The sequence below is a fragment of the Myxine glutinosa genome, chromosome 8 (assembly GCF_964187855.1).
Source record: "Myxine glutinosa chromosome 8, kmMyxGlut1.1, whole genome shotgun sequence".
Lineage (NCBI taxonomy): Eukaryota > Metazoa > Chordata > Myxini > Myxiniformes > Myxinidae > Myxine > Myxine glutinosa.
Genome location: NC_136268.1, coordinates 9606015 through 9631659, shown reverse-complemented (window position 1 = coordinate 9631659; position 25645 = coordinate 9606015). Strand labels below are relative to the sequence as shown.

Below are 25645 nucleotides of genomic sequence, written 5' to 3'. Positions count from 1 at the left end.
GGAAACCCTTGCAGCAACTACATGACGGTCCTTCCAAGTTCTACAAGTCACCCGCGAAGACCTGTTCAATATCAATGGTGGTCATGATACGGTTTCCATAGATCGCTCGAACCCAACTTTTCTTGGCGCAGCACCAGAGCCGACCCTCCCCCTGAACAATAGGTCGACACCTACTCCAGGTATACCCTTACCGTCGTATACGACTCGCTCTGGGTATCACGTACAGGAAGTCGACGAAAAATGGAAACCAAGTACCGTAGAACCTCGACATTCGCGGGGATCCGTTCCTGGAAAATGCTGCGGATGTCAAAATCCACAAATGTCGGGGCAATGTTCCAATGGGAAAAGGGGGATAGGTTCCCTGACGGTTCATGATTCATAAGGAGAAATAAATAAAAAGTTAATACCATGAATCTTACTATAATTCACCAAATGTCTGTCTGTCCGTTCGAAGGTACCGTAAAAACTGCTGAACCGATCCAAATATATTTTGGGTGGATAATCCTGGGATCCCCAGGAGTAAAATAGGCTATTTCGTTTTCCCAATTTCAGCTTTAGTCTCCAGCATTCTCAGGTTTGGACTCCCACATAACATTCGTGTTTGCATGACGTTCATTGTGACGTCTTCTTACGTCGAGCAACGGTACCCGCCCTACGGGCGGGGCTTCAATTGGAGGCCCAAATGAAAAGGCTAAATATCGGAAATTGAAGGCTTTTTTTATTTTAAACGATTTATATAAACATCCGTTAAATCTCGATCGGTGCAGCCGTTGGTGCGGCACCCGGGAAAATAACGTCATGCGGGAGCAAGTATCAGCAGGATGTGGCAGTGTGGGAGTCCACGTTTGCACCGATCGCTGCACCGTGTGCCGCACAAACGGCTGCACCGATCGTTGCACAGCTGCACCGATCGCTGCACAGCTGCATCGATCGGATGTGGCATGAAGGAGGATCTGCACTTCGGCATGAAGGAGGATCAGATCTAACAGATCGATGTCTCCATCGATCTTGCCAAGGCCGTAACAGCTATCAGCTCAAAATCCTTTTAACTGTTGATTTGGTACAGTTACACGTATCGGGAATTTGGTACACGTATCGGGAGTACATACGACATAACGATTGTGAACACTATTATCGATCACGATTCATGATCACGATCATAGTGTATCGATCACGATTTGAAACACGATGGAATAATATTTACCGATATGAACAGTGATGTGGCTTTTATTGAAATTCTAAAGATACTGTTTAGATTTTGATGATTTGCATGTGATATGATTCAACGGATACGATATGAATCGTTTAAAATAAAAAAACCCTTCAATTTCTGATATTTTGCCATCGCTATATCCAGATTCGCCACGGACCCACGATCGATGTTTCTATACGTGAACGTACCCGTTTGTTTGCAAACAGGGACGTTTTTCATGGAAGTCCTTCACGAACTTGCTGTCCATGTCTGACGTGCGACTGAAGGTGCTACAGGAATGTGGAATTTATTGGTTTCATGCTTTAGCATTCACCGTATCGGCATCGCCCGTTTGCTTCTGGCCTCCCACCCGTGCGTAGCACGGGTATTTCTCTCTTGCATGTAATTAGAGTTTCACTAAAATGCTTACAAAAAACTACTGTAAGCAATAATTTCAAAGTTTAGCTCACTATTTAGCCTGGAGTGTCATGTTACTTTATCAAAAACAAACCGTTTCTTTTGTTTCGAACTTGCGAGGTTTCCAAAGTGCATCTTGATCCCGGAAATCGTCACCGTTTCAACCACTCGGAGTCCAATCCTGAAGGAATATTGGTCATATCCCCACAGTGTAAATTTTGCCCCGATCAGCAAGGTGCTGTTCAAGCTGTTCACCACCATCCAAAATCTTGATCTTTTCTACCCCCGTTAATTCACCCCAGATCCACTTTTTTGAAATACCGACTTCTTTCTTTCCTGGAAGTCCTGGCAGTGTCCGTGTTTTTTACCTCTCCCCCCTTCCCACGCCTCCTCCCCCCCAAGCCCTCTCCCTCCCACAGATCTCCCGATGTCCCTGCTCTCCATCGTGTCTCCCCCTCCCTTTATCATATGTTTTATATGTCAGTCTGTGTTTTTGTGATCAATGTCAGCTCTTACACGAGCCTCGATCTTGTATACAAAAAACAAACAAAAAAAACCGCTTGTTCATGGTACAGTAAATAAAAAATTAACTCTTATTGTGGATATAAAATTAAAAAAGGAAATAAATTCTAACTCGAGGACTGTGATGCCAGGATGTTTACAATGATGCACTTTAAACTCAACATCTATCTTCATAAGATAATGTAGAATACCGCATCTTCCTCTTCTGTTATATGCACCCATTTCCCACCAGCCACGTGCATAAAGCTACTTTGTGTTTATGTGCGGCCGGTGGGAAGATGGTTTAAGAACTATTTTATGCGCTCGGCTGGTCGGGGACGTTTCTTGCGCCCACGAAAAACCGTGAATACGTGAAGCCCGTGGCCACGAATGTAGAAGCGGGTCACATTTTATGAACCGCAAATACATGGGGCCCGTGAATGTCAAATCCGTGAATGTCAAATCCGTGAATGTCAAATCCGTGAATGTCGGGGATTCACAGTATATTGAAAGCAAACACTTCCACACAGTTGTGACCCATGTGTTAAATAATCAAATTCCATCCCACCATGCCTAGTCGTGTATAAAATGGCATTGCTTACAATTATGCCTAGCATGGCTGCAAGAGACCTCGGTGACTTTGAAAGAGGAGTGATTGGCGGGGTGTATTTGGCGGGAGCTTCAGTGACTGGTCAACTTGCTGATGTTTCACGAGTCTAAGGTGATGTCGGCATGGAACTTCGATGGAAAATATCATCAGCCAAGGGTGGACGCCCGTACTACAGGATCGTGATATCCGTACATTAATTTGAAGTGCAAAGGAAAGCAGGTGAGGAAGTGCAGATCAATTGACTGTAAATCTGAACCTTCGGTGTGAGCAGCCGGTTTCATCGGTCCGCCGAGAATTCCACAGCGCAGGATTGTAGTCGGGGCGGTTTTGTATACAAAGTCAAGGCTCGTATAAGAGCTAACACATGTAACTTATCATAAACGGAGTGGGAGACTAGAGGGGGAGAGAGAGGAAAACACAACAACAGCAGGAAACTGGGACATCAGGAGATCTGTGGAAGGGAGAGGGCTGGGGTGGGGAACACTGGATAAACAAGATGGACACTATGAACAACTTGATTTCAATTGCGTGTTTTATTTTGAACACTAATCGGAACAGGAACAGGAAGAAAAGTTTATCATTTTACCTTGCTTCGTCTTTCAATTTGTCCCAATCGCACATGCGCAGACAGAAGCGACATAATATTTTCACTCCATCTGCCTGGGCCTAGCAGTCAAACAGGTTTTGTAATAGACACTGCATCAACAGCGGTAAATTCTGGAATCTATTTACAAGACTTTTACAATCTTCATTTCATTTAAATTAAATTATGTACTTCAACATTGTCGAACACAAATCGTCTTCTTGTCACTTCCAAGAACATCCAGTTTAGCAGTTCCCGGATATGTTAAATAGGGTCGTGTACAAGACTCATTCAATAATGCTAAACATCGAGAATTATTTTAAAACGATCTTCAAAATCATTTTGTTAAAATTGAAGTATAGACTTGAACACTGCACATGGTAACATGTTCTATGAACTCTCTAGTTACCTCCACCACAAAAGGTGGATGGAGGTTATGTTTTCACCCCTGTCTGTCCATTTGTCTGTCCGATTGTGAACAAAATATCTCAAAAAGTAGTGGACGGATTCAGACGAAATTTGGCAGAGATGTAGCGGATGTGACAAGGACGAAATGATTCGATTTTTGTGAAGATCCGGATTCGGATCCGGCTAGTAGAATTTTTTAAATGATTCTTCACCATCGAGTGATATGGCCAATCAGGTGTAAGTATCAACAAAGCTGAAACAAATAAACTAACATGGCCTAGTAAGGACAACTTCCATGTTAAGATCAAGTACAAGACAATGTACAATAAACTAGAAGTACAACTTTTGTACAATGGATGTTGGACAAGTCCCCATCAAACCCCCAGTGGTATCAATATAGCGGTTATTACCGTTGATACAACATCCACATTGTATGACAAACATCCGTGATATGCAAGGTACACGCATTTGCTATATGAGCAAAAGGCTTTTAGAAATCATGCTTTTAAAAAGTTTGTTTGGAACACCTGTAGTGGAACGGGAATACCATCCGTACCAAAATAATACTAAAAAAAAAAGGCAAACAGGAGACTTCCCATGTCATGGAAATGCTCTCTTTACATCACCCACCTGGAATACTCTCCTTACATCACCCACCTGAAATGCTCTCCTTACATCACCCACCTGGAATGCTCTCTTTACATCACCCACCTGGAATATTCTCCTTACATCACCCACCTGGAATACCCTCCTTACATCACCCACCTGGAATAGTCTCCTTACATCACCCACCTGAAATGCTCTCCTTACATCACCCACCTGGAATGCTCTCTTTACATCACCCACCTGGAATATTCTCCTTACATCACCCACCTGGAATGCTCTCCTTACATCACCCACCTGGAATGCTCTCCTTACATCACCCACCTGGAATGCTCTCCTTACATCACCCACCTGGATTTCCCTCTTTGCATCACCCACCTGGAATGCTCTCCTTACATCACCCACCTGGAATGCTCTCCTTACATCACCCACCTGAAATGCTCTCTTGACATCACTCACTTGGAATACTCTCCTTACATCACCCACCTGGAATGCTCTCCTTACATCACTCACCTGGAATGTAATCAAAGATTGCTTCATGCCCAACTGTGGCCTGTGGAGGTGAATATCGACGACACCGACACCACATGGTATTAAAAGTGCTGTGAATACATTTGGTTAAAATACTGCAAATACTCCAACATAAAACTGCATAATTATATAAAGCTTTCACAATTAATTGATGGACCCCCCCCCCCACCCCCCCCCCCCATATGTCATTTCATTGTGCTATGATATATGTACTTATTTTATTTATTTCAAGGGCGGCAAGGAAATCAAAACATTCCTTTTGGTCCAAGGAACTTGAATGTTCAGATGTTGCACATTCGGCCTCGTCCTGCAAAATCCTCATTCTCAGCTGGATGTGGTTGGATTGAGGGACGTTTCCTCTTTCTTTTCATCCATCCCTGCAGAAATTCAGTAAACATTGTAAATACAAAACAGCTCATATCATGCACACACCTCATATGCTACCTTTCCCCGAAATGTTTCTGCAGTTATGAGATGGTTCTTCATTGATTAGGGGCAGCAGGAAGCTACATCAAGTTGGTAGTGGTGCAAGTGCTCATATCATGCCACAATCACAGGTTCTAGTCCCATTGCTTTGCTTTCTTCATGTAAAAATCACAATAATCGAATCACTCATGTACGCTCATGTACGTACGGCATCAAAATATTGTTTGCTAAGATCAAGTCATAAACAAAGAAATCATGCGGAGCGTGATACTGGCAAACCCCCCTCCCCCAGGAAAAAAAGTTACCATGGAGATATAAACTTGTAAATTTCATCATGATTAAAATTGATGATCTTAATCATAGCTCAGATCAATCGGATGGAAATTGATGATTTTTCACATGAAAATTGATGGTTTTCCAGATGAAAATTGATGATTTTCCACATGAAAATTGATGATTTTTTACATGAAAATTGATGATTTTTCAGACGAAAATTGATGATTTTCCACATGACAATTGATGATTTTTCACATGAAAATTGATGATTTTTCAGATGACAATTGATGATTTTCCACATGAAAATTGATGATTTTCCACATGAAAATTGATGATTTTTCACATGAAAATTGATGATTTTCACATGAAAATTGATGATTTTTTACATGAAAATTGATGATTTTTCAGACGAAAATTGATGATTTTCCACATGAAAATTGATGATTTTTCACATGAAAATTGATGATTTTTCAGATGACAATTGATGATTTTTCACATGAAAATTGCTGATTTTTCACGTGAAAATTGATGATTTTTCAGATGAAAATTGATCATTTTCAGATGAAAATTGATGATTTTTCAGATGAAAATTGATCATTTTCCACATGAAAATTGATGATTTTTCAGATGAAAATTGATATTTCAGATGAAAATTGATGATTTTCCACATGAAAATTTATGATTTTTCACATGAAAATTTATGATTTTTCACATGAAAATTGATGATTTTTTACATGAAAATTGATGATTTTTCCACATGAAATTGATGATTTTTCACATGAAAATTGATGATTTTTCACATGAAAATCGATGATTTTTCACATGAAAATCGATGATTTTTCACATGAAAATTGATGATTTTTCACATGAAAATTGATGATTTTTCACGTGAAAATTGATGATTTTTCACATGAAAATTGATGATTTTTCACATGAAAATTAATGATTTTTCACATGAAAATTGATTTTTTACATGAAAATTGATGATTTTTCACATGAAAATCGATGATTTTTCACATGAAAATCGATGATTTTTCAGACGAAAATTGATGATTTTTCAGATGAAAATTGATGATTTTTCACATGAAAATTGATGATTTTTTACATGAAAATTGATGCTTTTTCACATGAAAATTGATGATTTTCCCCATGAAATTGATGATTTTTCAGATGAAAATTGATATTTCAGATGAAAATTGATGCTTTTTCACATGAAAATTGATGATTTTCCCCATGAAATTGATGATTTTTTACATGAAAATTGATTTTTCAGACGAAAATTGATGATTTTCCACATGAAAATTGATGATTTTTCAGATGAAAATTGATTTTCCACATGAAAATTTATGATTTTCAGATGAAAATTGATGATTTTTCAGATGAAAATTGATGATTTTCCCCATGAAAATTGATGATTTTTCAGATGAAAATTGATGATTTTTCAGATGAAAATTGATATTTCAGATGAAAATTGATGATTTTCCGCATGAAAATTGATGATTTTTCAGATGAAAATTGATTTCTTTAGATGAAAATTGATGATTTTCCACATGAAAATTGATCATTCTTCAGATGAAAATTAATGATTTTTCACATGAAAATTGATGATTTTTCAGATTAAAATTGGTTTCAGAAATTTGACCTCGAGTCGACTTTTGACCTCATAAATAGTTGGTTTCCCAATTTAGTGAGTCAATATGCAAATTCTATTCAATTTTCAAGTCAATCAGATGAAAAATGACAATTTTAGAAATTTGACCTCGAGATGACCTTTGACCTCAATATCAATAGGCTTCTCAGTCGTGACTACCTCTACAACTGCCACCTGCACTCTTGACCCCATCCCCTCCAGCTTTGTCAAGGCCTCCCTTCCTGCTCTCTCTCCACTTATCATTGCAACAATAAACTCCTCCCTGTCTACAGGCATCGTCCCACCTTCCCTCAAAATTGCTGCTGTTACCCCCATTCTGAAAAAACCTGGACTCAACCCTGACACCCTAAATAACTTCAGACCCATCTCCAACCTACCCTTTCTGTCAAAGGTTTTGGAACACGCTGTAGCCACTCAACTCAAACATCATCTCTCTGCCAATAACTTGTATGAAACATTCCAATCCGGATTCCGCTCCAACCACAGTACTGAAACTGCTCTCCTCAAAATCACCAACGACCTTCTCCTCTCCTCTGACGCTGGCAACCTCAACATTCTCATCCTCCTCGACCTCAGCGCCGCCTTTGACACCATCGATCACACCATCCTCCTCACCCGACTTGAAACCACCTTTAACATTACCGGCACTGCCCTCTCTTGGATTAAATCATACCTCTCTGACAGACGTCAGTTCATCTCCATCAATAACTGCAAATCCCCCACTGCTCCCCTCCCCCAAGGTGTCCCCCAAGGTTCAGTTCTTGGCCCCCTCCTCTTCATCCTTTACCTGTCCCCCCTCGGTCACTTAATCCGCCGTCATGGTCTCCAATTCCACTGCTTCGCCGATGACATCCAGCTTTTCATCTCCACCAAGTCCGTCTCCACCGCCACCCACTCTATCCTGACAAACTGCATCACTGAAATAAAATCCTGGCTTCAAATCAACTTCCTCAAACTTAACTGTGATAAATCTGAAATAATCATCATTGGCCCAAAAACGCTCACCAAGTCCACCCATAACTTTGCCCTCAACATCGACGGTTTCCCAGTATCCACCTCCCCTCACATCTGGAATCTTGGCATCATCTTTGACCAAACCCTCTCCTTCGACAAATACACTAAACAGATCACAAAGACAGCCTTCTTTCACCTGAAAAACATCGCCCGTCTCCGTCCATCCCTCTCCTCCGTGACTGCAGAAACCCTCATCCACGCCTTCATCACTTCCCGTCTGGACTACTGCAATAGCCTCCTTTATGGTTCACCCTCAACAATCACCAATAAACTCCAATACATTCAGAACTCCGCTGCCCGTCTACTCACCCATTCCCGGACCCGTGACCACATCACCCCCGTCCTTTACAAGCTTCACTGGCTCCCCATCTCCCAGAGAATCCAGTACAAAATCCTCCTCTTGACCTACAAAGCCCTCCATAACCTGGCCCCATCCTACCTGGCTGACCTCCTCTCCAGACACACTCCCACCCGCAACCTCCGCTCTGCTGGTACCAACCTCCTGACCCCCCCCCCCCCCCATCCGGAACAAATTTAGATCCTGGGGGGACAGGGCCTTCTCCATCGCTGCTCCCACCCTCTGGAACTCGCTACCTCACACCATCAGAGACTCCTCCTCACTCACCACATTCAAAACATCACTCAAGACCCACCTGTTCAACACTGCATTCAACATTTAACCCACAGCATTTAACCCCTGACTATCTCCTCTCCTTCTCCCTCCTTTGTGCTTTGAATATTTCCCTATTGATTCTTCTTTTTTTGCAATTGTTTTTATGTTTTGCTATGCATTATGTTTTGCACTCTGTCAAAGCGTCTTTGGGCTTCCTGAAAAGCGCTATATAAAATAAATGCATTATTATTATTATTATTTAGTGAGTCAATATGCAAATTCTATTCAATTTTCAAGTCAATCAGATGAAAAATGACAATTTTAGAAATTTGACCTCGAGATGACCTTTGACCTCAAAATCAATAGGCTTCTCAGTCGTGACTACCTCTACAACTTGGTAAAGTTTCATGACGATCGGTTTGGAATTGTGACCTGTAGGTGAGTGACGAACAAACAGACAGAATAACAAAGTCGACCGACCGACCAATTATCTTCGATTTTGCAAGTAACAGACAAAGCCATCAATAAAAACACACCAACAGCAGCAAGGTAACATGCAACAGAGGGACGGACACCTGCAAACATCCAGCAAAAAACGTCAAGATTAGAAATGAATGTTTTATACCTGGAGCAAAAAAACAAAAACAAAAAACAAACTTGAGCTCAACATTTCAATAAATGGCCACATGATCTGTCTCGTTGCCACGCTCGCGGTCGTCGTAGATCGAGCAACCGCTCATTCGACTCGGTGTTGTCAAACAAAAATGTGGACCATTTGTATATTAATTTCCAATCTGTATATGAATTTTATTTAAATGCAATAGCTTTGACTCCCAACAGAGCATCGACCTCGGAACATGCAGTTGCAGACCGAGCTCTGACCCTCTCCCAGCTGAGGGAGGGACTTGCCACAGAGCGAACGCGAGACGAGGGGCGGACATAAGTGACGTGACGTGCAACTCTTGCTTGCCGAATGAATCGTTATTCCTAGTTTTTACATCAATTTGACGAGGTGCTGAAAGTGCTTTGTGACGTTGAACTTCCACATGTGAAAACAATGCAGTTCTACAAATGTCAAATAAATTGACCCAGGGGTTTGGAAAAGTATACGGAACAATCAAACACTCGTTCACATGCACACGCTGGATCGCCCAATCAAGATTGGGCTATTTTGACTTGAGTAAAACATCAAGATTGGTGCTTGATGAAAACATCAATAACTTGAATTAAATAACATAAACTTGAGTAAAACATCAATAGCGAAAATTCATTTGGGAGTGCAACATGGCAACGTTGGGCCAAATTGCCTCATTCCCTTAAGGTTGTTGAGGAGCATGTGACATTGTGACACCTCAATGCACTCAGTCTAGTACCATGGGGACTGTGGATGCTGTGTAGTAACCATGGAGACTGTGGATGTTGTGTAGTAACCATGGAGACTGTGGATGCTGTGTAGTCTCATGGAGACTGTGGATGCTGTATAGTCTCATGGAGACTGTGGATGCTGTGTAGTCTCATGGAGATTGTGGATGCTGTGTAGTCTCATGGAGACTGTGGATGCTGTGTAGTCTCATGGTGACTTTGGATGCTGTGTAGTCTCATGGGGACTGTGGATGCTGTGTAGTCTCATGGAGATTGTGGATGCTGTGTAGTCTCATGGGGACTGTGGATGCTGTGTAGTAACCATGGAGACTGTGGATGCTGTGTAGTCTCATGGAGATTGTGGATGCTGTGTAGTCTCATGGGGACTGTGGATGCTGTGTAGTCTCATGGGGACTGTGGATGCTGTGTAGTAACCATGGAGACTGTGGATGCTGTGTAGTCTCATGGGGACTGTGGATGCTGTGTAGTCTCATGGGGACTGTGGATGCTGTGTAGTAACCATGGAGATTGTGGATGCTTTGAATATAAATTCCCATTATGCACATGGAATAAATATATAAATGCAATTGCTTCTATTCCTGACAGAGAATGAGCTTCAAACACGGAAACGAGTGGATTGCACAAGCCAAGCGAGGCACCTCTCCCCACTGGAAGGGTGGCAGGGGGAGGTTGGGGGGAGGGGGAGGGGGGGGGGGGGGGGGTGGGGACGGTGAGTGAATGGATTGATGTTGTTTATGTATGTGTATATATGTGTGTGCTTGTGTGTATGTATCTGTGTGTGTGTGTGTGTGTGTGTGTGTGTGTGTGTGTGTGTGTGTGTGTGTGTGTGTGCATGTGTGTGCTTGTTGTGTGTGTGTGTGTGTGTGTATGTGTGTGTGTGTATGTATGTGTGTGTGTGTGTGTGTGTGTGTGTGTATGTGTGTGTATGTGTGTGTGTATTTGTGTGTATGTGTGTGTGTATATGTGTGTATGTGTATGTGTATGTGTATGTGTGTGAGTGCATGGGCTTGTGTGCGTGTATGTATGTGTGTGTGTGAGTGTATGTGCTTGTATGTATGTGTATGTGTGTGTGTATGTGTGTGTATGTGTGTGTGTATTTGTGTGTATGTGTGTGTGTATATGTGTGTATGTGTATGTGTATGCTTGTGTGTATGTGTGTGTATGTGTGTATGTGTATGTATGTGTGTATGTGTATTTGTGTGTATTTGTGTGTATATATGTGTATGTGTGTGTGTGTGTGTGTGTTTTGGTGTTGTTCTCCATGACTTAATAATCATTGGAACATAAGTTGGAAGATGCAAGACTGTCAGAATCCATGGATCTTACAAAGTACATCTATTAATTCAGAGCTTGAAGTTGGACTTTTGCTTCGATTCTCGCATAATAATTACCTCCGCCACCTAAGGTGGACACGGGTTTTGTTTTCACCACCCCCCCCCCCCCCATCTGTCTGTCTGTCTGTCTTTGTGAGCAGGATGTCTCAAACAGTTATGGACGGATTTGGACGAAACTTTCTGGAGACGTTGGGTGTGTGACAAGGACGATTTGATTTGATTTTGGTGAAGATCCAAATCTGGATATGGATAACATAAGTTTTTAAGTTTTTAACTAATTCTTCACTGAGGAGATAGGGTAAAAAAAAGTATATATAACATGATATTTTAAAAGTTACGACTAAACTAGGTGGATGAGTTTGTTCGGTGACAAAAACAAGCCGATTCGATTTTGGTTCAGGTCCGAATCCCGATCCGGCCCATCAGTGGATACAAAACATCACCTGTTCTGCCTGGAGGAGGTGTGCTCTCTACCGAGTGCTGTTCTAGTTTTGTAGTTTAAATACTTCTCTAATTTGACATTGTATTGCAATATTCTCATGGCAATTTGACCACCTGTGACTTGAAAAAACTTCAAGTGTGTTGAAAGGGAAACTTTTTTAAAACGATACAATCGTGAACACTCTTTGGTTTTTCCCACGCTCTGTGGGCTGTGGAAAGCCTACATTAGATTATCAACCTTCCTTCCCAGAGTAGAATGGAAAACTGGTCCTATTCCTGAAGGCTCGTTTGATCTCATCTGGATTACCTCTTCTCCTTTAACCGATTCTCTTTCCCCTTTTTACTTTTACTTTGTTTTAGGGTATTTATCTCATATCTATTGCTTCGTTTCTTTCCCCTTTTCTCCCCTTCCCATTCCCCTTTATTTGTAACCCCTTAATCCTGACCCACCTCATAGTTCGGAGGCAAAATGAGTCATTCCCGCAACATGTCCTACCTGACACCTGTCCCCACTCTCCTCCGACTCACGCCCACACAATAATTATATCAATCGCCCCGATCCCGTCCCTCACTTTTGCTCCAACAAAGACCGAACCCCAAAAACGTCAGCATCTCCTCACTTAATCCCACAGCGGTTAGCATCCTTCATTCAATGTATTCCATCCATCGCTTCCCACAGTAAATAATCCCACAGTAAAATCTTTCCTTTGAACCTAGCCCAATTCCACAAATAATCCCAGCTTCTATACCAGGTAAAAATGCAAACTTCTCCAACTCTAAGGTAATCGTTTACCTGGAGAGCGCCTTGAGACCAATCGTTCGAGTTTCGAAGAAACATCATCTCGACCTTGTGACCACCAGCTCAGCATCAGATCGCAGCAAACTTTCACCTGCAATTACAAAAAAGTGGATCCCACTTGATCCACCAAACCAATTTCTAAGACCAGTTGTTATTCCAACATGCCAATTCGATTTTGGTTTAGGTCTGAATCCAGATCCGGCCTATCGGCGGGATCCAAAACGTAAACTGTTCAGCCTGGCGGAGATTTGCTCTGTACCGTGTGCTGTTCCCATTCCAATTGTACCCACGGGTTAGAAAACAATCATAACAAGAAAAAAAGCAATCAGAGATTGAAAACCCTCGCCAGGATGTATTTTCAGTGTTTAAAAAAAAAGGCTTTTGTGTTAAAACAAAAATGGCGGCCGAACCACGTGGCCGATGACATCATTATTTATTTTCTAAACTAATTGATTCCTAGATTATGCTCAAGAAATTTCATCTTGCTCGGATGAAGTTTTCTACTTGTCGAATTATGACGTCATAATCGAGGCACCTATGACAAAATCATTAACATATTTTATTCCCCATGGAGAGTTCTTTACAATGAGCCACGTCTCAATTTTTTCTATTCAGCACTTTCGGAGATATAGAGGTGCAAAATTTTTCGATTTTTCCAAGATGGCGGCCGAACCACTTGACCTGTGATGTCATCATCATCATTAAAAAATTCTTCAGGTGGAGTTGCACCTATGGTGAAAATTTACTGTCAATCGGACCAACGGTTGCAGAGAAAATCATATTTATTCTGTGCGGACAAACAGACAAACAAACAAACAGACAAACAAACAAACAAACAGATAAACAAACAAACAGACAAACAAACGGACTCAAATGCAATACCCTCTCCTCTGGCGTGGGTAACGATGTGTGGCCTTTAGAGTTCAAACAAGAACGTGTTGCAGGTATTTCTTTTTGTCCTTCTCGGCCATCATTTAAAACCCGAGACTGAGCATTCCCCGTACAGGACAAAAATAAAAATCCACAAAGACAGTTATACACAGGACAGGTTCTGACCAGGCCGAGGATGGCGATGGCTGATCCCACATTCACAGCAGTCTCCAGCAACCCAAACTTCCAGCCCTAAAGAGACCAATGGATAAAGACAAAATTCAGCAACACTCGTCCTCTTACAAACCACTCCTTGTGTGCGCAAAATGTCCTGTTTTCATGCTAAACCGATTCATTCTGATAATCGCACTTATATTAGCTTTTGTAAGTATTACAGAAACAATATTACAAATCACTAGGTTGAATTATGTAGTTATTTGTATTGTATTCACAAGTTTAGCTCGTTATTAAACATCAAGAGGTTACTATTGAACGTTGCAGTGAGCACGTGACATTGGGTTGAAGTTGTGCTGAAGGCAACACTATTGAGGATTCGAAACTTTTACCAACCAAAGCTAGTCACAGGAGAATTACCATCTCAAAATGAAATTATCAGTTAAAAAAGACAAACAAAACAAAAAAAACCTCAAACTCAGTGGTATAATGGTTAGAGCGTCCACTCCACGTCTCGGGGGTCAGCACTTCAAACTCCAGCTGACTCATACCAAAGACTAACGGGAACGACACTCTTCGACGTCACGACGTCGATCGATATGCCTCCGCCCACATTATTACGTCATTATAATACTTGTACCAAATTTGATTTAAATCCATTAAGCTGTCTCAAGTTATCAAATTTTTACCTAACATGACCTCTGACCTATGGCCTTTTCCCACGTGACCCCAAAATCTAAGCAGTTCATCTTTACCTCATTATACCTGTATCGAGTTTGACTAAGATCCCTTCAGCCGTTCTCGAGTTATCGCGGTAACGAAAACCTATCACGGATGGACGGACGGACGGACAACCTGGAAACATAATGCCTCTGGCGACTTTGTCGAAGGAGGCATAAAAATTGTATGTGCTGCTTCCTTGCTCAACTTTCAATATGTAAAAGGTTAAGAGCCTGGACAATCCCATAGGATGGCAATCTTTGGGAGCTTCGGAAATGTTCCACTGAGTGCGGAGAAAAACGTGGACCCATTGTGACATCGCCGGTACCCAGAGTACCCCAGGAAACGACGACACCTCCCACAAGCTTAGCGGCTTTGTGTGTGTGTGTGTGTGTGTGTGTGTGTGTGTGTGTGTGTGTGTGTGTGTGTGTGTGTGTGTGTGTGTGTGTGTGTGTGTGTGTGTGTGTGTCAGCTCCACCACAAGGCTTATGTAAAAAATAATAATAATAAAACTGCAAGCTGGCTTGCTCTGGATGTAATTTGCTGCCCTAACAACTCAGGGCAAATTGTTATGGGCATATAAATGTGCCCCATGAAAAGATAACACCACTCAAAACTTTCTCCAACTCGAGAGAAATAATTTCATAAATAATCCTTCCATTATCCTCCTCTGATAAAAGTTCAGAGCCCACTACGTTGATTTATCCAAAGTGGAAATTCTCCACCACTGTTGAATAAATTGCAAAGGGCGAGATTTCAAAAGGTGGAAGATTTTCGACCAAGTTCCCACTCACAAACCCCACACCTCCTCTCTCGTAAAACCGTCATGTTAGACCAGACATCCCCTGCAAAAATATGCAACTCTTGCATTAACCATCTCCATCCTCTGGTTTGACTACATAGGTAGTTATGTCAGACAGCAGGAACTCACCATGACAGGTACTTAACCTGTATTTACCTACGAGGTGTTAACATTACAAGGTTTTGGTAATTTTTCAATATTTAAAAGTTTTATCTTCGATCATGTTGGATCCCAAGAAAAATATTCAAGAATGACATAACTAAGCAGATTACTCTGTGAACAATTTTGCTATAGCTAAATATTTGGATTACCATCGAAATGTAAAACACCACAAGCCTCGTAACTTGGCAAATACGAAAGCAAAATTTTAAAAGGTTCAAAATGTTCATAAAATCCAACAAAAATAATAAGTTTTTCTACTGATTAATTATTCACTATGTAAGCCTGGTCCCCAAAATCTGATTGGGGATGATGAAGGGGGTGCATGTGGGGTGGTCGTGGGTATCGTCAGCTTGGGTGACGGGTGATGGGGAATTGTGAGATGGAGTGGGGTGAGGGGTGTGGGTGGTCATGGGTATTGTTAGCGAGGGTGATGATTGATGGGGGAATGTGAGGGGTGGTGGAGTGGGGTGAGGGGTGTGGGTGGTCATGGGTATTGTTAGCGAGGGTGATGGTTGATGGGGGATTGTGAGGGGATGGTGAAATGAGGTGATGGGTGTGGGGTAATTGTGGGCATTGTTGACCCACATGACCCAGAGGACACACAACCAGCTGACTGGGATAAATGAGCCATTTGAGTATCCTGTGTCAGAATGGCTACCTGTCCAGGATTGGGTCCAATAGCCAGGAAACTGCTTCGGCATCCATATGTATCTGAAGATGCAAAAAGGAGTGGTCACCTGGTCATCATTCACTATGTGGTTTGTATGCAGCCTGTGGCTTGGTTGGCTGCATCATTTCCTGCGAGCACGGCTGTGTCTCTGATGCAGTGTCCCCTATTACCAGTCCGCTGGTACTCATTTTGCCAACCTCAGAAGGATGACAGGCTGAGTCAACCCACCTGGTGTTAATTCAATGGCCTGAGCAGGGGCTTGATTGAACTCAGGACCCTAAGATCTCAAGCCAGACACCTTAACCGTTAATCCAACACCAGTCTATTCACTGCGTAACGAACATAGACATTTTATTGAATTCAGATCTGTACCAGGCACACAATTTTATATTCATTACATTTTAGATAATTAACATTTTGCAACTCTAGTATAAATACCCTCTCACATTTCCTATATTAACACCGCACTACCACCACCACCCTTTGAAATATTGGAATATCGTTTATCCATTTATCCATTATAAAACTGCCCCTTTAGCCACAGTGATGGAACAGGTCACACATCGCACACTCCATCCACTTCGACTTAAATACAAAAGGAACTTAAAATAATGAGAAAAGAAAGATTCTGAAAACAACTCACATATCCAGAGACCATAATGTCAAAGCGGATCCCAAAAGCTTTGATCAACATTCGGGTAACATTTTCTTTGTTCATGAACCAATGGGAGAACCTGAGAAATTAAAAATCATCACTTCAGTTATATCCAAAAACCATCACCCAACAACAACCGTCGTGCACACACAGTCAGCCCTCGAGAACAGTCAAACACTCATTAATGTGACGACCCGATTCAATCATGACTACTTCGTTCCCATTAACTGCAAGGTATTACTTAGTAACTCAGGTAGGTATTACTAAGTAATGATCTCAAACAGCTGGACCGGCAATATGCCAACCATCCAAAGCACAACAATCCACCTTTAAAATCAGTACCAACTTCACATCCATCCTCCTTTAAAATCAGTACCAACTTCACATCCATCCCCTTCAAAATCAGTACCAACTTCACATCCATCCACCTTTAAAATCAGTACCAACTTCACATCCATCCACCTTTAAAATCAGTACCAACTTCACATCCATCCACCTTTAAAATCAGTACCAACTTCGCAGCCATTCACCTTTAAAATCAGTACCAACTTCACATCGATCCACCTTTAAAATCAGCACCAACTTCACATCCATCAACCTTTAAAATCAGTACCAACTTCACATCCATCCACCTTTAAAATCAGTACCAACTTCACATCCATCCACCTTTAAAATCAGTACCAACTTCACATCCATCCACCTTTAAAATCAGTACCAACTTCACATCCATCCACCTTTAAAATCAGTACCAACTTCGCAGCCATCCACCTTTAAAATCAGTACCAACTTCACATCGATCCACCTTTAAAATCAGCACCAACTTCACATCCATCCACCTTTAAAATCAGGACCAACTTCACATCCATCCACCTTTAAAATCAGTACCAACTTCACATCCATCCACCTTTAAAATCAGCACCAACTTCACATCCATCTTTAAAATCAGTACCAACTTCACATCCATCCACGTTTAAAATCAGTACCAACTTCACATCCATCTTTAAAATCAGTACCAACTTCACAGCCATTCACCTTCAAAATCAGGACCAACTTCACAGCCATCCACCTTTAAAATCAGCACCAACTTCACATCCATCCCCTTCAAAATCAGCACCAACTTCACATCCATCCAACTTCAAAATCAGTACCAACTTCACAGCCATCCACCTTTAAAATCAGCACTAACTTCACATCCATCCAACTTCAAAATCAGTACCAACTTCACAGCCATCCACCTTTAAAATCAGCACCAACTTCACATCCATCTTTAAAATCAGCATCAACTTCATATCCATCTATAAAATCAGCATCAACTTCATATCCATCTTTAAAATCAGCATCAACTTCATATCCATCTTTAAAATCAGCATCAACTTCATATCCATCTTTAAAATCAGCATCAACTTCATATCCATCTTCAAAATCAGCATCAACTTCATATCCATCTTTAAAATCAGCATCAACTTCATATCCATCTTTAAAATCAGCATCAACTTCATATCCATCTTTAAAATCAGCATCAACTTCATATCCATCTTTAAAATCAGCAATAACTTCATATCCATCTTTAAAATCAGCATCAACTTCATATCTATCTTTAAAATCAGCATCAACTTCACATCCATCTTTAAAATCAGCAATAACTTCATATCCATCTTTAAAATCAGCATCAACTTCATATCCATCTTTAAAATCAGCATCAACTTCATATCCATCTTTAAAATCAGTACCAACTTCATATCCATCTTTAAAATCAGCATCAACTTCATATCCATCTTTAAAATCAGCATCAACTTCATATCCATCTTTAAAATCAGCATCAACTTCATATCCATCTTTAAAATCAGCATCAACTTCATATCCATCTTTAAAATCGGCGTCAACTTCATATCCATCTTTAAAATCGGCGTCAACTTCATATCCATCTTTAAAATCAGCACCAACTTCACATCCATCTTTAAAATCAGCATCAACTTCATATCCATCTTTAAAATCAGCATCAACTTCACATCCATCTTTAAAATCAGCATCAACTTCACATCCATCTTTAAAATCAGCATCAACTTCATATCCATCTTTAAAATCAGTACCAACTTCACATCCATCCAACTTCAAAATCAGTACCAACTTCACATCCATCCACCTTTAAAATCAGTACCAACTTCACATCCATCCACCTTTAAAATCAGCACAACGTTCACATCCATCTTTAAAATCAGTACCAACTTCACATCCATCCACCTTAAAAATCAGTACCAACTTCACATCCATCCACCTTTAAAATCAGTACCAACTTCACATCCATCCACCTTTAAAATCAGCACCAAGTTCACATCTATCCACCTTTAAAATCAGCACCAAGTTCACATCCATCCACCTTTAAAATCAGCACCAACTTCACATCCATCCACCTTTAAAATCAGTACCAACTTCACATCCATCCACTTTTAAAATCAGCACAAACTTCACATCAATCTTTAAAATCAGCACCAACTTCACATCCATCTTTAAAATCAGCATTAACTTCATATCAACCGCACGTGAAAAAGCTGAATGCCTCAACTCTGTGTTTGCCTCTAAATCTTGTGTCCCAAACCCATCCCTCTCTGTACCCACCGTACCCAGTCGTACCCAGCTGCTCCTGGACTCCGTGTCCTTTCCTCCTGACAAGGTGGAAAAGTTTCTGTCAACCCTCGACTCTGATTCTGCAACTGGACCTGATGGCATCAGTCCACGGGTCCTAAAATCCTGTTCTTCCGCTCTTTCACTCCCTCTCTCTGTTCTCTTCCCCCTCTCTTTTGATCAAGGTCAACTGCCATCTGCTTGGAAATCAGCCAACATCACCGCTTTGCACAAAAAAGGTGCAAAAACAGATCCTAGCAACTACAGACCAATCAGCCTTCTCCGAATTATCAGCAAAGTCATGGAATCCATCATTGCTTCGGATATGAAATATTTCCTCTTCTCCAATGGCTTGATCTCTGATCATCAATTTGGTTTCAGACCAGGCCACTCTACTCTGGACATGCTGCTTCTGCTGTCTCAACAATGGATGGAGGTCCTCAATGCCAAACAGGAAATTAGAGCCGTCTCCCTCGACATATCACGTGCCTTCGATATGGTCTGGCACCCCGCTCTGCTCACCAAACCCTCCTCCTTTGGTATCCATAGAAATCTCCACGCATGGCTGGCGGACTTCCTCTCTCGTCGTAGTCAACGTGTGGCCCTGAATGGGTTTCTCTCATCTCCTCTTCCTGTTCAGGCTGGAGTTCCCCAAGGCTGTGTTCTGGGCCCTGTGCTTTTTCTGGTCTTCATCAATGATCTCTCTGACTCTCTTGAAAATCCTCTCTATCTCTTTGCTGATGACTCCACTCTCTGCCGCTCCATTCCTCATCCCTCAGATCGGCAGTCTGCAGCATCCTCACTCTCTGCAGACCTGGACAAAATCACAGACTGGGCAAACAAGTGGAACATGTCTTTCAATCCTGACAAATCTCACACTCTTACGATGTCTCTCCGAAAAGACCGACTGGACAACCCTCCCATCTACTTTCTGAATAATCCTCTCCAAGAAGTTCTGTCACTCAAGCTTTTGGGTCTCACTATCTGCCATGATATTTCCTGGGAAAACCACATTTCCAAGCTGGCCTCCAAAGCCAGTCGCCGACTGGGCATCCTCCGTCGTGCGAAGTCCTTCCTTGGCACACCTGAGCTCCTCACCACATACAAGGCTTTCATCCACAGCTCAATGGAATACTGCTCTCCCCTCTGGGCTGGTGCTCCTGCCTCACACCTAGCTCGTCTTCACGCTGTTGAAACCAAAGCGTTCAGAATCATTGGAATGTCCCGCGATGACGCTATCTCCGAGGGCCTTTCACTTACTCACCGCAGGCAGGTTGGTGGTCTTTCCGTCTTCTACCGACTCCTCTCTGGCCTTGCTCCCCCAGCTCTCTCTGGGCTCTGTCCCCCAAATATTCCTGCAGGTCGTACAAGATCTGCCTGCAACCCTCTTATGGTTAAACTGCCAAAATCAAGACTCTCTGCTCACCTTCACTCCTTCATTCCTCTTTTCTCCCGCCTCTGGAACAAATTCCCTCACTCTCTTCAATCCCACTCCTCCCTCCAGGTCTTTAAAACGGCTGTTCACCACCATCTTTTATCTTCCCCAATCCAAAACCTTGATCTTTTCTACCCCCGCTAATTTCACGCCAAATCCACTTTTTTGAGGTGACTTTTGTCTTCATTCCTGGAAGTCCTTGGTGTCCTTGCGTTTTATACCTATCCTGCCTCCCCCCAGGCTCTCTGCCTCCCACACATCTCCCGATGTCCCTGCCCTCAAATGTTGTGGTTGTGTGCTTCCTCCCCTTCTCTCCCCATCTTGTCGACCGCTCCCACTTTTATATACTTTGTTTACTTGTTCGTTTGATAAATGTTAGCTCCTTCACAAGCCTCGAATCTGTATACAAATTTTTTTTTAAATCCATCTTTAAAATCAGCATCAACTTCACATCCACCTTTAAAATCAGTACCAACTTCATATCCATCCACTTTTAAAATCAGCATCAACTTCACATCCACATTTAAAATCAGCATCAACTTCACATCCACCTTTAAAATCAGTACCAACTTCACATCCATCCACCTTTAAAATCAGTACCAACTTCACATCCATCTTCCTTTAAAATCAGTACCAACTTCACATCCATCCACCTTTAAAATCAGTACCAACTTCACATCCATCTTCCTTTAAAATCAGTACCAACTTCACATCCATCCACCTTTAAAATCAGCATCAAGTTCACATCCATCCACCTTTAAAATCAGCACCAACTTCACATCCATCCACCTTTAAAATCAGTACCAACTTCACATCCATCCACTTTTAAAATCAGCACCAACTTCACATCCATCTTTAAAATCAGCATCAACTTCATATCCATCTTTAAAATCAGTACCAACTTCACATCCATCTTTAAAATCAGCACCAACTTCACATCCATCTTTAAAATCAGCATCAACTTCATATCCATCCACTTTTAAAATCAGCATCAACTTCACATCCACATTTAAAATCAGCATCAACTTCACATCCACCTTTAAAATCAGTACCAACTTCACATTCATCCACCTTTAAAATCAGTACCAACTTCACATTCATCTTCCTTTAAAATCAGTACCAACTTCACATCCATCCACCTTTAAAATCAGCACCAACTTCACATCCATCCACCTTTAAAATCAGCATCAACTTCACAGCCATCCACCTTTAAAATCAGCATCGACTTCACATCCATCCACCTTTAAAATCAGTACCAACTTCACATACATCCACCTTTAAAATCAGCATCAACTTCACAGCCATCCACCTTTAAAATCAGTACCAACTTCACATCCATCCACCTTTAAAATCAGCATCAACTTCACATCCATCCACCTTTAAAATCAGCACCAACTTCACATCCATCCACCTTTAAAATCAGCATCAACTTCACAGCCATCCACCTTTAAAATCAGTACCAACTTCACATCCATCCACCTTTAAAATCAGCACCAACTTCACAGCCATCCCCTTCAAAATCAGTACCAATTTCACAGCCATCCACCTTTAAAATCAGTACCAACTTCACATCCATCTTTAAAATCAGCATCAACTTCACAGCCATCCACCTTTAAAATCAGTACCAACTTCACATCCATCCACCTTTAAAATCAGCACCAACTTCACAGCCATTTACCTTCAAAATCAGTACCAACTTCACATCCACCTTTAAAATCAGTACCAACTTCACATCCATCCACCTTTAAAATCAGCACCAACTTCACATTCATCTTTAAAATCAGCACCAGCTTCACATCCATTTACCTTCAAAATCAGTAACAACTTCACATCCATCCACCTTTAAAATCAGTACCAACTTCACATCCATTTACCTTCAAAATCAGTACCAACTTCACATCTATCCACCTTTAAAATCAGCACCAACTTCACATCCATCCACCTTTAAAATCAGCACCAACTTCACATCCATCCACCTTTAAAATCAGCATCAACTTCACAGCCATCCACCTTTAAAATCAGTACCAACTTCACATCCATCCACCTTTAAAATCAGCACCAACTTCACAGCCATCCCCTTCAAAATCAGTACCAATTTCACAGCCATCCACCTTTAAAATCAGTACCAACTTCACAGCCATTTACCTTCAAAATCAGTACCAACTTCACATCCATCTTTAAAATCAGCATCAACTTCACAGCCATCCACCTTTAAAATCAGTACCAACTTCACATCCATCCACCTTTAAAATCAGCACCAACTTCAAAGCCATTTACCTTCAAAATCAGTACCAACTTCACATCCACCTTTAAAATCAGTACCAACTTCACATCCATCCACCTTTAAAATCAGTACCAACTTCACATCCATCCACCTTTAAAATCAGCACCAACTTCACATCCATCTTTAAAATCAGTACCAACTTCACATCCATCCACGTTTAAAATCAGTACCAACTTCACATCCATCTTTAAAATCAGTACCAACTTCACAGCCATTCACCTTCAAAATCAGGACCAACTTCACATCCATCCACCTTTAAAATCAGCACCAACTTCACATCCATCCCCTTCAAAATCAGCACCAACTTCACATCCATCCAACTTCAAAATCAGTACCAACTTCACAGCCATCCACCTTTAAAATCAGCACTAACTTCACATCCATCCAACTTCAAAATCAGTACCAACTTCACAGCCATCCACCTTTAAAATCAGCACCAACTTCACATCCATCTTTAAAATCAGCATCAACTTCATATCCATCTATAAAATCAGCATCAACTTCATATCCATCTTTAAAATCAGCATCAACTTCATATCCATCTTTAAAATCAGCATCAACTTCATATCCATCTTTAAAATCAGCATCAACTTCATATCCATCTTCAAAATCAGCATCAACTTCATATCCATCTTTAAAATCAGCATCAACTTCATATCCATCTTTAAAATCAGCATCAACTTCATATCCATCTTTAAAATCAGCATCAACTTCATATCCATCTTTAAAATCAGCAATAACTTCATATCCATCTTTAAAATCAGCATCAACTTCATATCTATCTTTAAAATCAGCATCAACTTCACATCCATCTTTAAAATCAGCAATAACTTCATATCCATCTTTAAAATCAGCATCAACTTCATATCCATCTTTAAAATCAGCATCAACTTCATATCCATCTTTAAAATCAGTACCAACTTCATATCCATCTTTAAAATCAGCATCAACTTCATATCCATCTTTAAAATCAGCATCAACTTCATATCCATCTTTAAAATCAGCATCAACTTCATATCCATCTTTAAAATCAGCATCAACTTCATATCCATCTTTAAAATCGGCGTCAACTTCATATCCATCTTTAAAATCGGCGTCAACTTCATATCCATCTTTAAAATCAGCACCAACTTCACATCCATCTTTAAAATCAGCATCAACTTCATATCCATCTTTAAAATCAGCATCAACTTCACATCCATCTTTAAAATCAGCATCAACTTCACATCCATCTTTAAAATCAGCATCAACTTCATATCCATCTTTAAAATCAGTACCAACTTCACATCCATCCAACTTCAAAATCAGTACCAACTTCACATCCATCCACCTTTAAAATCAGTACCAACTTCACATCCATCCACTTTTAAAATCAGCACAAACTTCACATCAATCTTTAAAATCAGCACCAACTTCACATCCATCTTTAAAATCAGCACCAACTTCACAGCCATCCCCTTCAAAATCAGTACCAATTTCACAGCCATCCACCTTTAAAATCAGTACCAACTTCACATCCATCTTTAAAATCAGCATCAACTTCATAGCCATCCACCTTTAAAATCAGTACCAACTTCACATCCATCCACCTTTAAAATCAGCACCAACTTCACAGCCATTTACCTTCAAAATCAGTACCAACTTCACATCCACCTTTAAAATCAGTACCAACTTCACATCCATCCACCTTTAAAATCAGCACCAACTTCACATTCATCTTTAAAATCAGCACCAGCTTCACATCCATTTACCTTCAAAATCAGTAACAACTTCACATCCATCCACCTTTAAAATCAGTACCAACTTCACATCCATTTACCTTCAAAATCAGTACCAACTTCACATCCATCTTCCTTTAAAATCAGTACCAACTTCACATCCATCCACCTTTAAAATCAGCACCAACTTCACATCCATCCACCTTTAAAATCAGCATCAACTTCACAGCCATCCACCTTTAAAATCAGCACCAACTTCACATCCATCCACCTTTAAAATCAGCACCAACTTCACAGCCATCCACCTTTAAAATCAGTACCAACTTCACATCCATCCACCTTTAAAATCAGCACCAACTTCACAGCCATCCCCTTCAAAATCAGTACCAATTTCACAGCCATCCACCTTTAAAATCAGCACCAACTTCACATCCATCCACCTTTAAAATCAGCACCAACTTCACATCCATCCACCTTTAAAATCAGCATCAACTTCACAGCCATCCACCTTTAAAATCAGTACCAACTTCACATCCATCCACCTTTAAAATCAGCACCAACTTCACAGCCATCCCCTTCAAAATCAGTACCAATTTCACAGCCATCCACCTTTAAAATCAGTACCAACTTCACAGCCATTTACCTTCAAAATCAGTACCAACTTCACATCCATCTTTAAAATCAGCATCAACTTCACAGCCATCCACCTTTAAAATCAGTACCAACTTCACATCCATCCACCTTTAAAATC

The 25645-nt window shown here is 41.0% G+C and overlaps 2 protein-coding genes across 5 annotated transcripts in view; both read right to left on the bottom strand.

Moving 5' to 3' along the window:
* Positions 1–3234: 3234 nt before the first annotated feature.
* Positions 3235–4854, bottom strand: LOC144893215 (uncharacterized). Of its 3 annotated transcripts, XM_078782916.1 has the most exons (3): positions 4801–4854; positions 4720–4746; positions 3235–4665 (listed from the first exon to the last, which is right to left on the bottom strand). In XM_078782916.1, exons 1-3 carry the CDS (start codon positions 4852–4854, stop codon positions 4312–4314), a joined length of 435 nt encoding a protein of 144 aa, XP_078639042.1. In that variant the 3' UTR covers positions 3235–4311. The 3 variants fall into 3 exon arrangements, with proteins under 3 accessions (XP_078639042.1, XP_078639041.1, XP_078639040.1); XM_078782915.1 differs by having other exon boundaries at positions 4720–4854; XM_078782914.1 differs by having other exon boundaries at positions 3235–4746.
* The window catches only part of LOC137432219 (P2X purinoceptor 4), a gene marked incomplete at its 5' end in the record, with an annotated part of 71718 nt that continues 49307 nt past the window's right edge, over positions 3235–25645 (bottom strand). The window contains 4 exon segments of one of the 2 annotated variants that reach the window (XM_078782912.1): positions 3235–5222; positions 12777–12873; positions 13839–13904; positions 16824–16914. In XM_078782912.1, the coding sequence (XP_078639038.1) occupies positions 5170–5222; positions 12777–12873; positions 13839–13904; positions 16824–16914 (307 nt within the window). 2 annotated transcript variants of the gene reach the window in all.